The following is a 12,500-nucleotide window of genomic DNA, read 5'->3' as shown; positions in this document are numbered from 1 at the left end:
TCTTCTTCTTCCTCTTCTTCTTCTTCCTCTTCTTCTTCTTCCTCTTCTTCTTCTTCCTCTTCTTCTTCTTCCTCTTCTTCTTCTTCCTCTTCTTCTTCTTCCTCTTCTTCTTCCTCTTCTTCTTCTTCCTCTTCTTCTTCTTCTTCTTCTTCTTCTTCTTCTTCTTCCTCTTCTTCTTCTTCTTCTTCTTCTTCTTCTTCTTCTTCTTCTTCTTCTTCTTCTTCTTCTTCTTCTTCTTCTTCTTCTTCTTCTTCTTCTTCTTCTTCTTCTTCTTCTTCTTCTTCTTCTTCTTCTTCTTCTTCTTCTTCTTCTTCTTCTTCTTCTTCTTCTTCCTCCTCCTTTCTTCTTTCTTCTTTCTTCTTCTTCTTGGTCGACCCCCGCGCAAGGAGACTACAGTATACATATGTAGTCCTTAACTCTCCACGCTTCAGCACAACCATCAATACTTAGCCACCTCGCAGGGCGCATTTTGCCTTTAAAAAAAAAGAAAAAAAAAATCAATCCTAGACGAAGGATTATCAAACAGTTTCCCATAAGTGCATACCCCAAGAGTTAATAGACCAACAGTACCCCTCTCCATCTGACATCGTATAATAGAACGTTAGATAATTACAACTAATTAAATATACATGGGCACTGCAATGGCTATACAATGGTTCAAATTATAAATAGTGTTATTAATAACCACGTCGTGAGCGCTGAAATAATTGGTTGTTTTTAAAAGAAGATTAGACAACTTTATGGGTGGGAACGAGAGCTGGTAATGTACGTGGAACTGTCTTGTGTAGGCCTTATGGTCTCTTGCAGTCCCCTCCTTTCTTATGTTCTTCTGTTCTCGTGAAGCATTAACATCACAAGTCATTTACAAAGATACTGCACATGAAATGAATGAAATGAATGAAATGAATGAAATGAATGAAATGAATGAAATGAATGAAATGAATGAAATGAATGGCATGAATGAAATGAATGAAATGAATGAAATGAATGAAATGAATGAAATGAATGAAATGAATGAAATGAATGAAATGAATGAAATGAATGAAATGAATGAAATGAATGAAATGAATGAAATGAATGAAATGAATGAAATGAAGGAAATGAGATTAAATGAATGACATGAATGACATGAATGAAATGCATGAAATGCATGAAATGCATGAAATGAATGAAATGAATGAAATGAATGAAATGAATGAAATTAGTGAAATGAATTGAATGAAACTAATGAAACAAATGAAACAAATGAAATGGATTAAATTAATTGCATTAATTAAATTAACTTAATGAATAAATGAAACGAATGAAATTGTAGTATCTTTTGCCAACCAGTATTGAACCACAGCCATTATGTCTGCTAAGAATCGTGCAAGCAAGCAAGCAGAAGGCGACCACGCCTCCATTGCACTCCCAATACAAACTTTCGCTTGTTAACGGTCAGAGCATCGAGGCCAGCACGTTGGAGTCCTGACGTGACTCTAAGGTTTCATTACTCATTGGAGTTCCAGAGGCTTTCCTTTTCTTTTTTTTTTTTTTTTTTTTTTTTTTTTTTTTTTTTTTTTTTTTTTTTTTTTTTTTTTTTTTTTTTTTTTTTTTTTTTTTTTTTTTTTTTTCTTTTTTTTTTTGGCACAGCTCATTTCACGCGTAGTAACCTAGAGGCAAGGAAATCCAGCATCGCCACCCACGTTGTTAGTGATTAAAAGGAAAAGACCAAATATCCTGGAAGGAGTGGCCGATTATATAAAAATTATGTTTTTCTGAAGTTCTGAAATAGATTTTCTAGTTGGCATTAGGGTATAGTTGGACCTTGGACTCCATAACGATGTTACAAAATGTTTTCTAAAATTATGTCTTAGATGAGCCATGGCAATTCTGAATTCTGTCTCTCTCTCTCTCTCTCTCTCTCTCTCTCTCTCTCTCTCTCTCTCTCTCTCTCTCTCTCTCTCTCTCTCTCTCTCTTCCTCTCTATCTCTCCCCCCTTCCTCTCTCTCTATCTACCTATCTATCTCTATCAGTCCCCCTTTCCTCCCTCTCTCTCTTTCTCTCTCTTTTGTCAAATTTTGGGGTCGTGAGAGAGGCTATATATTCTTGAAGAGGTCCTAGGAAGAATAAATGTGAAGAATCTGTGAGAGGAAGCGAGTGGAAAGGGTTGGTCTCTCGAACTTGCAACATCCATCGACTATCTCGGTCCGACGTGACCTCCATACCAATGGAGAGTTGAATTCATATTAATGATGCAACCAAGATATTCATTTCCAGGTTGGAGATGAGGTTCCAGCGCCTGGAAAACGCACAGTCATTGCCACTGTCGAGAATGGTACCAGTCTTCGACTATTTTTCATCCTGGTTATCGTGCGCAAAGTATTTCAGGCGTTGGGTACTCAAAGCACTTTGTGAATTTCTCACCTGTGCGGGTCTATGTGGTTTGTATTAGTCTTGTTGGTTTTTGTTGTTGTGCAATGAAAAGACACATGATCTATCAAACTCATGCCAATGTAGGCCTCGTTCATGTTGTGTTCATACAATTTTGTTCGTGAATATTAATTTAATCATAAGGAAACTACCGGATAAAGTACTCAAAGCAGAAGACGTACTCGCACTGTTTTGATCTAAAACAATGTCCGCAGAGATACCTTTCCGTGAGGAAACTCACTTATTTCCCAGCTCAACTCTTACTTCCTCATTCTGTTCATCACTCGACGTAATCCTACAAAACGTGAAACAAACAACAAGAACACCTTTTGTAGAAGGTCATCGCCATGTTCTAAATGCGAATTGATACGACCTTTGAATGCAGACAGTATGCAGGCTATTCGTCTTCACTGTTAATCTTTCGCATCCCGCCTTAATATCAAAGGTCATGAGCTCTAATGATAGCCCGTGGAGACTCAGATATAGGTTGCCTGGATGGTCTAATTTAGGCAGGACAAGATGTGTTGGTTTTTGGGTCCTGTACAACAACAGAGAAGATCGTGATCCTCGTCTCTTATGTATTTGGGAAATTCTGAGATTTTGACGTTGAAGACCCAGATACCTAGTAATGACTTTGCATTTTTTCGTCCTAATATTCTGATTTTAGGTGGTATAGATTTAACGAGTTTAATGGGTAGGGTAAATCAAAAGTGCTGAAATGGTTTGGGTATATGGAAAGAACGGACAAGGAAAGATTAGTGAGTGGAGTGAAGAAAGCAGAGACGGCCTTGACCAAGACCAAGAATGAAATGGACGGATGTGGGAAAGTAGGCTTTGTATGCAGATGGAATATCTGTCGAGCAAGATTGAAAACGTATAATTAGATAAGAACGAGTGAAAGAAGATTGCAAATTGTTGAAAGGATGAAGTAGCCTGAGACGATATTCTTTTCGTGTACTTCACAAATCATTTTTGACTGAATGAAACGCGTAGTGGGTGTAAACCAGCTGCTGTCTGATCCTGCTGTGGAAGTGCTGTATCTTACTGCATTGCCCTTGACCTGAGCGGTGAGGCGCGAGTAAGGGATGACCCTTCACCTGCGAAGTGTTGAGATGAAAGGGATGGGGGTGTTTGACTGACTTGACCACATCCCTCTAAGACGTCATTTGCCGACCTTTTCCGACCCTAAGGGCACTCCCTGAGGTCAGGTCAAAGCAGCCAAGCACTCCCTAACCAATATATTATTACTAGAAGGATTAAGGAAGTATATATACGCATCGCTTCCCAGCATCTCCTTACCACTGATTACGTCACCCATAGGGGATGTTGTCATCCCAAGTTGGGAAACCTTGCTCTAAAGGGAAGAGGGATTTTGGTAAATATGTGTGTTTGTGTGTGTGTGTGTGTGTGTGTGTGTGTGTGTGTGTGTGTGTGTGTGTGTGTGTGTGTGTGTGTGTGTGTGTGTGTGTGTGTGTGTGTGTGTGTGTGTGTGTTTGTGAAATATCCACATGCATTATACATATACATAGACTAAATATCCCATACTCGGAGAAAAAAAGAAAGTTATTTGAAGATAAGTATATTGCGAGCACTGTGATTCACTTCACGCTGAAGAGGATCACATTTAGTGATGGCAATATACGTATCTTCAAATAACTTTCTTTTCTCCGATAGTGGAGCATTCAGTCTATTTTAATAATATGTTAGAACAATATTCATTCGCTTGTGATATACATAGATGCTGTATGGTAAAGTAGTACATTTTTGCTAAATCATGTAGTTGTAATATATCTACAACTTGTTTGTCATGCTGTCGTGATGAAGAAACGTTTACATTCATTTGTGTACTATAATGAAAACCACAGTAACAAGTGTCTACATTCACTGAATAGTAATGATGATTGTATCGTAAAACGAAGTTAATTATAAAGATAATCATACCATGAATGAAATGTTGTAAAGACAAATTAATGAACAAGAGACATGGAAGAAAATGTAACAATGATTCTTGTGTTATATACTAATTGAATATCTTTCCCATTGCTTCAAACACGCCTTCGCCTAATATAGGTATTCAAATGGGTCAAGGAATTTAACAAGGGTGATGCAGGCAAGGTCATCATATTAAGACAGCAGGGCAGGACTCGTTGTAATTTATTTAAATTAGAGAAATTTAGGTTTAAGAAGGAAATGCTAGGCAAGAATTGGTTTACCGAATGAGTGGTTAATGAATGAAATAGACTTAGTAACCATGTAGTTAGTGAGCACTGAAACATTTTATTATTAATATTGTTTTATTTTATTTTTATTTATTCATTCATTTTATTTTTATCTTTTTTATTTATTCATTTTTTATTTTTTATCTATTTATTTATTCATTTATTTTCATATTTATTTATCTTTTTTTTTCAGAATATTAGATAATTTTGTGGGTTGGGATGACAGGTAGTATGGGACATAGGACGGCCTAGTGTAGGCCTTATGGTCTCCTGCAGTCTCCTCCAGTCTTATGTTCTTGTGTCTGTGCTTCGCTGGTCTGAAGGGAAACATTATGACAAGACCATACCACCTGCTAACCTTCCAGACCATTGCAGCATCCTAAACGTGTTTCTCAAAGTCAATCCATGATTCATAATTGCGTTTCTTCTACTTTGCGTGATTCAAGATCATTATCAACTTGTATTTATATTTCCGGATGGAGAAATAAATGAATCCCTCTTTCAGCCAAAACTGGATTCGAGATTTCCTTTTCTTTCCAAATCGCTCACAAAGGCATTGAAGACGTTTCATAATATTAACGCCATATACATATACAAAGGGCTTTACTTCCTCATATAAAACGGAGGACTCAATCAAGTTATATTTGAGTCTTGGCCTTTCATGAGAGAAAAATGCAAAAAGAAGGGGATATTCCACCCCCTAACTCCGTCCCATAGAATCAACTCTTACTCCAAGCAGGGGAATAAGGTGGCGGTATCCTTGTTCCCCGTCGCAGTGTAACCAGGACGATTTCACACTTGAGGGAAAGAGAGGTTTGTCCTTGCATTCACTGTTCTTCCAGTGACATTGGTCTCTGACCTTTGTCACTCAGGTCGAATGAGATCATCTTTCCATCTCATTCTTGGTCGATCTCTTGGTCGGAAATGCCGTCCTGAATAAAAAATAAAAAAAAACTCGATGGAATTAAGAATACATACTTTACCGTGCGAGTTGACGTCGGGGAATGGTTAGGACAAGTTCCAGAACTTTCCTTTTTAGTGTCCTGCATAGTGCAATGGCAGAGTCCTTGCCTTGTGGTAACGAGTCCCAGAGCCAATGGCGAGAGTCCCACTGACAGAGCTAGTTAATCCACACACACACACACACACACACACACACACACACACACACACACACACACACACACACACACACACACACACACACACACACACACACACATATATATATATATATATATATATATATATATATATATATATATATATATGTTGAGACATTCTGACAGGTTGACGTAAGTGGAGTAGGAAACACAGGAGTCTTAGTCCGAGTTTATTCCTGACTAGGTTTGCAGGTATGCTTTTTCAAAGGAATGAAAAAGCCTACCTGCGAAACTAGTCAGGAATAAACTCAGACAAACACTCCTGTGTTTCCTAACTCCACTCAATATATGATTTGATCCACTTGTGTGTCTGTCCTAAGATTTATCTATTTATCCACTTGCGTTGTCTGGGCATTTGTTCGACTTGACTAGGTAATTGAATTGTTCATTAATCTATTCGTTCTTTTATTTCTTTATATATTCATTCATTTATTACTTCGTTCATTTATTGTGTTGTGTTTACATGCCAAACCTTCTCATACCAGATGACTTTATTTAAACAGTCAAAAAAAAAAAAAGTAACGACTTCGTAGACGTTATGGGCATGTGTTTGCCTTCATAGCACCGATGCCATTTTGTGGAAATTTTCCACAAATTTGTGTCTGAGAAATTTGCTCACATGGGATGTTTTGTGAGCAAATTATATGTTACAATAAACTTATTTGTGTATATAATAACTTCTTTTTGTGAAAAAATGCGGAAATCCAGATTTCCTTGTGGGATTTTTTTTTAAAAATCTCACTCGTTTGTGGGAACTGGGCAACACTGTTTCTTAAATCCAAGTTGACGTCATACATTGAGCCACAGATGGTCTTCAGGGCGTTGTTCTGAAACGTGAGAAACTTTGCTTCAATGAATTCCGAGAGTTTTTTTTTTTTTTTTTTTTTTGAGTGTTGTGCGCAGAAATTTGTTTGTGTGCAAAATTTGCAAAGTATGTTCGCCCCCATGGTGGCAAAGTCTTTTCGCTTGCATTGGAAGCGCTAGAGTTATAATAGAAAAAAAACAAAACAATTATTTGTTTGACGGTTGCCAAGTTACCATATTTTTAGGTAATTTACAACCTGATGTTTGGTTGGAGTTTCTTTATTGAATGGATTTTAATATCATTTGAAAACCTTGTGTGCGCACATTTATTCTTTATGTGCGCTAGTTGCAAAACATATGTGCTCGCGCAGTGGTAGAATTCCCGGTTGTCACTACGGCTGTCCGGGTTCGAATCCCGCCCAGGGCTGAAATAATTTTAGTATCGCTTTGCTGCGGTTCGTTACTCCAACTCTCGTGGGCGGGGAGTTGGGTGTGTGTGTGTGTACGTGTAAGGTCACAGCATTACCCATAGATCGGTCATATATGAGCTCTGAGCTCTCTTCCGGGAGGGAAATAGCTGTCGATCACGAGTCCAACACGTGATCAGAGACCATGGTGAATACATGCACACAGCTTAGAGGGAGCGTTGTCGGCACATCCCAAATTCCAGGGTCATTTGTGAGGACTGGTCGTCCCATGGTGGGGTATCGTCTCGGCTTTGTTCTCCCTGACAGAACACTAGACTGGAACAGTTGTCCTATTCAAGGGGTGGGGAACCATCGGCACGCGTGACTCTTCTCCGGCACGCGGATCCCGGGTTCACTTAAGAAAATGAAAGAGATCAATCGTCAATTTCCTCCCTGAGTTTTGGAAATGATGACAAGTTCCCAACATTTTTGGTTGGCACGTGAGAATTGTTTTGCATCGAAGATTGACCGATTTTGGCACGCGAGCTTAAAAAGGTTGCCCACCCATGTCCTTGTCCATGGAGGGCTCTCATCATGGAGACAATTCACCCATCTACCTCCAGCATGATATCATTATTAGGTGCAGCCCCGAGGGGATGACACCTGGTGCCTGGAATGAACCCAAAACCACTCCATCAACTTCAACTGGACAAATTTAGGTAGAAGGAAATAGGCAAGAACTGGTTTACCAACAGAATAGTTAACTAATGGAATAGTTTTAGTAACCATGTAGTGATCTCTGAAACAATTGGTTACTTTAAGAGATGATTAGATAAGTTTATGGGTAGGAATAAGAGGTGGTAAGGGACATGGATCTGCCTAGTGTAGGCCTTATGGTTTCCTGTGGCCCCTTCCATTGTATTTCCTAGATCTTTTCGTATGTGGGCAGCTGACAACCGGTGACTGGTCGCCTCCCCTTACCACTTTTAGCCAGCAGTTGTTACAAGTCCATGCGCCCCCGCACTTTATGTAAACTGGCGGTGACGGGGTTGTTACACTCGTCAGAAGTAGTTTCTTTGGCTCAAACCAGTCTTGCAAGTTTCACTCTTTATCAGTTTCCAGGATCTCTGAGTCTAACATGTGCCTGTATCGGGGTTTTTTTATTGTCTGTGGTTTGATAACGGCATGTGTTTCCGCTCCTGTAGGGGAATTCTTCTTCTTCTTCGTCTTCTTCTTCTTTTTCTTCTTCTTCTTTGTCTTCTCCTTCTTCTTCTTCTTTTTCCTCGTCATCGTCTTCTTCTTTGTCTTCTTCTTCTTCTTCTTTGTCTTCTTCTTCTTCTTTGTCTTCTTCTTCTTCTTTGTCTTCTTCTTCTTCTTCTTTGTCTTCTCCTTCTTCTTATTCTTCTTCTTCTTCTTCTTTCTCTTCTTCTTCTTCTTATTTCTCTTCTTCTTCCTCTACTTTCTCTTCTTCATCTTCTTCTACTTTCTCTTATTTTTCCTTTTCATATTCATCTTCTTCTTCTTCTTCTTCTTTCTCTTCTTCTTCTTCTTCTTCTTCTTCTTCCTCTACTTTCTCTTCTTCATCTTCTTTCTCTTCTTCTTCTTCTTCTTCTTCTTCTTTCTCTTCTTCTTCTTCTTCTTCTTCTTCTTCTTTCTCTTCTTCTTCTTCTTCTTTGTTTCTTCTCCTTCTTCGTCTTTTTGCTTGTCAGTGACTTCTTCTTCTTTGTCTTCTTTTTCTTCCTCCTCCTCCTCCTCCTCCTCTTTGTCATTAACTGTGTTGCCAGTTAAGAACATGAGAATGGAGGAGACACCAAGAGACCCTAAGGCCTACACTAGGCAGTTCCATCTCCCTTACCACCTGTCATCCCTGTCCATAAAGTTATCTAACCTTCCTTTAAAACAACCGATAGTTTCAGCGCTCACTACATGGTTACTAAGTCCATTCCATTCGTTAACCACTCCATAGGTAAACTAATTCTTGCCTATTTCCTTCTTAAACCTAAATTTGTCCAATCTAAATCCATTGCTGAGATTCCTGCCCTGCTGTCTTAATATGATGACCTTAATTACATCACCCTTGTTAAAGCCCTTGACCTATTTCGGTACCTCTATTAGATCACCCCGCACTCTTTGTCCTTCTAGAGAGTGTAAGTTAAGGTGCCTAAGCCGGTCTTTGTAAGGTAAATTTTCGAGCCTTTATATTCGTATCATGCTGGTCATTTTCCTCTGTGTAGATGGATCCATGCATGGGAACTCCGTGGGGTGCTTGATCTCTCTCTCTCTCTCTCTCTCTCTCTCTCTCTCTCTCTCAGATAAACTCGTCTTCCAGGTTGCCCTCTTTCGTCTTTGTACCAGAAGGTCTTTGTCGAAAGCCTCCTTTCACTTTCTTCGTTTTTTTTTTTTTTAATAAAAAAAATCGTGATTAATCTCTTGTGAAGTCTTCCCTCGTCTATCCTTTTCATCTTGTTTTGTTGTTTCGTTGTCACTGTTTTGGCTTCCCTTAGTAAATTCAAAATTTAGAACTACAAGTCCGGGCTCTTTTTTTTTATCTTTATTTTAGTTTCATTTTTGTTGATTTAAAATATATTTTTGAGCTCTTTATTCTCTTTATTCCCAAAGTATCCTGACCTCTTTAACGTTGTCTCTTTACGTCTAACAGTATCCCCCTCCACTTTTTTTTTTAATCGATAGGCATACTGTCAAGGAAATGCAGTAAGTAACCTCGCCTGGTTTTTCAGAAGAGTTTAGCTGATTTCCGCCACGGGTGATTTATGGCTTGCTGTTGCAGACGTAAGACATATTTCATGCGACTCACAGATATAATTACGTTGCACATGCAGTGTCTTCAAGTTGTGATTAATATTCATTTGGGAAATAAGACGGAAGGCGAGGAACTTACGCCACGAGGCGCTGAGTAGCTGCGGCCGAAGCCGTCACCTTTGCCCTATGATGTGCTTGGACTGTTGGGGCAGGTGATAAGTCACTGCTGGGAGTCAGAGAGGAATGCGGGACTCGAACCCACGACTAAGCAAATGCTAGGCGGGAATGGAGGTATAGTATTTTTTTTTTTTTTTTTTTTTTAAGACTAGTCTCCAACGAGATAAAAATGCTGAATAACTCTGTTCCGTAGGGGTGCCCCTAAAGGCCGATTCGGTGTATGATAGTATGGAGCTGCCATGTGTAGATTTATGGTCTACGTTGGCTTCGGAGGCGTTGAGACAAACGAATTTGTGGTTTGTTTTCTTTAATCTCTCCGTCTAGTCTGTATATTTTGAGTCATTCCACGAGGAAAACAAAAGAGGTTGCTAATGGTGTTATTTACATGCACATGGTGGCTGTTGCCAAAGGGGAAAAGACATATATATATGTACAACATTGAATGGGTCCCAGTGAATAGTGATACATTTTTATCAACCACAATGCACTTTAATTCTAAGCCATCAACGTCGAGTGTCCCAATGGAGGCAACATTTAGAAATTGGAACGTGGTACGACCACGACTCGAACCTGGTGAGCGCGTGCGTGACAAGTGCTGCAGTGACTTAAACCATTACACCATTAAGAGATGGAGAGGTCATGATCTGACATCTTGTAGCTGATGCGTGCGTGTGCGCGTGTGCACGATGGACATCTAAGGTATTTAATATTTCCTTCAGTCATTTTGCAATACTTGAACAGCGTTCCATAAATAGAACGATCACTGATTTCTGGGTCGGGGACATATCAGGAAGTTCTTGGGAAAATACAGTACCTATGATTTGTTGAAGAGAGATTATCTGTTTTTCTTTCTACACTCGTACCAACGTCACAAAGCAAGCTTGCACACAAATATCAGCAAAATGCTTCAAAAGGATAAAGAATTATTGTCTCAGTAGTGATAACTATCAGAAAGAAAAAAATAGTGGGACCGATTACACAGTAACTTAATATCTTATCTATTTATTTTTCTACCCTTTTATCAATGTCACAAAACAAACTTACACACAAATATCAACAAAATGTTTCAGAATGATAAGAAATTATTCTCTCATAGGTTTATGTTTATATGCTCTTAATAAGAGACAAAAATGTCAGCAGTAGTGATAATTATCAGAAAGAAAAATAATAATGGGACTGATTACACCAAAGTCACAAAACAAATTTACACATAAATATAAGCAAATTGTTTCAGGAGGATAAAATATTATTGTCTCATAGATTTACGTTTATATGCTCTTAATAAGAGACAAAAATGTCAGCAGTAGTGATAATTATCAGAAAAACGCAATAATGGGACTTATTACAGAGTGACTTGCTCTAAGCATTGCCACCATGAGAAGCAAGTACACCTTGTACGGCACAAAACTCGTTGTTAATATCCCACTCCAAAGTGTACAAGAAATTAATTCAACATTGTCACTTAAGCTTAAGTATTCGAATCCTTCCTTCGTATCTGGACTTTTTTTACGAGTCTTATGATAGTCGCAACTATAAGAACTTAACTCAAGAATATCCGTCCAAAGTACCTCTTAGAATGTCTTAATATATTTTACCTTCTCGCCTCCTCACTTCCTCGCCTTCACACCTTCTCATCTGCTCACCTTGACAGCAAATTCCTCTCAGATGCATTGTCTGCCAGTAGCCCAGCTGAGTTCAATATTGGCAGTTTTGTCTTTTCTTGTAAAGTAATTCTTCTTCCATTTTCTGCAAAACGCTTCCTCACCACCCCCCACACACACATCTCCACTGCATCTTTGATGTTCTTGACCTATCGTTTAATGTGTGTGTGTGTGTGTGTGTGTGTGTGTGTGTGTGTGTGTGTGTGTGTGTGTGTGTGTGTGTGTGTGTGTGTGTGTGTGTGTGTGTGAGTGAGAGAGAGAGAGAGAGAGAGAGAGAGAGAGAGAGAGAGAGAGAGAGAGAGAGAGCAAATGGACAGAGAGACAGAGAGAGAGAGAGAGAGACAGAGACAGAGACAGAGTTTTGAGATGCTTCCAACAGTCCACGGACCCTCCTGTAGATCTCCCCAGAAACACTGGACTGTTGTCCTCATTATATCAATCCGTTTGTGTTTCTGTATCACTGACAACAGAAGGTAACGAGAAACGGTCACCAATAACCAGCTTTCCCTTTGTTTAAAAAAAAAAGTCACTCCGGGGACTGAGTACCTGCCCCTCGGGGCCGCACCTCCAGATGTGTAGTGAGGATATTGAGAGGTTTCGAAGATGGGCGACGGGGAGATGCTTCTCTATGACGCCCATCTCGCGTGACTACATCTAGGAGGTTGTTGTCGATCCTGTACTAGTGATGTATATCTAGTTAATATTTCATCTCTAAATGCTCAGATACACAGCATTGATAACCCAACATTGTACATCGGTTGCATAATTTAATATCATCTGTTAAACACCTCTGTAGGGTAAATGTCTTGTTAAAGTTTTCTTCTGAAGAACAATGAGTGTTCTGAAGAACAGAGAAATTCGGAACTGGGGCAGACCAAGGTCCTGATCGACAGATTT

At 39.2% G+C, this 12,500-nt stretch overlaps 1 protein-coding gene and 1 long non-coding RNA gene across 3 annotated transcripts in view; both read left to right on the top strand.

Annotated features, from left to right (window-relative positions):
• The window catches only part of LOC143034494 (uncharacterized), a 360,878-nt gene that overhangs the window by 238,252 nt on the left and 110,126 nt on the right, over positions 1–12,500 (top strand). The gene's annotated exons all lie outside the window — the stretch shown is intronic.
• The window catches only part of LOC143034683 (uncharacterized), a 19,199-nt gene continuing 9,842 nt past the window's right edge, over positions 3,144–12,500 (top strand). Inside the window, exon 1 of the mRNA XM_076201054.1 lies at positions 3,144–3,239. Coding sequence (XP_076057169.1) covers positions 3,144–3,239 — 96 coding nt within the window. The remainder of the gene's footprint in view (positions 3,240–12,500) is intronic.

Source organism: Oratosquilla oratoria, chromosome 17, assembly GCF_046742065.1.
Source record: "Oratosquilla oratoria isolate Oo_2021 chromosome 17, ASM4674206v1, whole genome shotgun sequence".
NCBI classification, from domain to species: domain Eukaryota; kingdom Metazoa; phylum Arthropoda; class Malacostraca; order Stomatopoda; family Squillidae; genus Oratosquilla; species Oratosquilla oratoria.
This window is presented reverse-complemented; position numbering and strand designations above follow the sequence as displayed.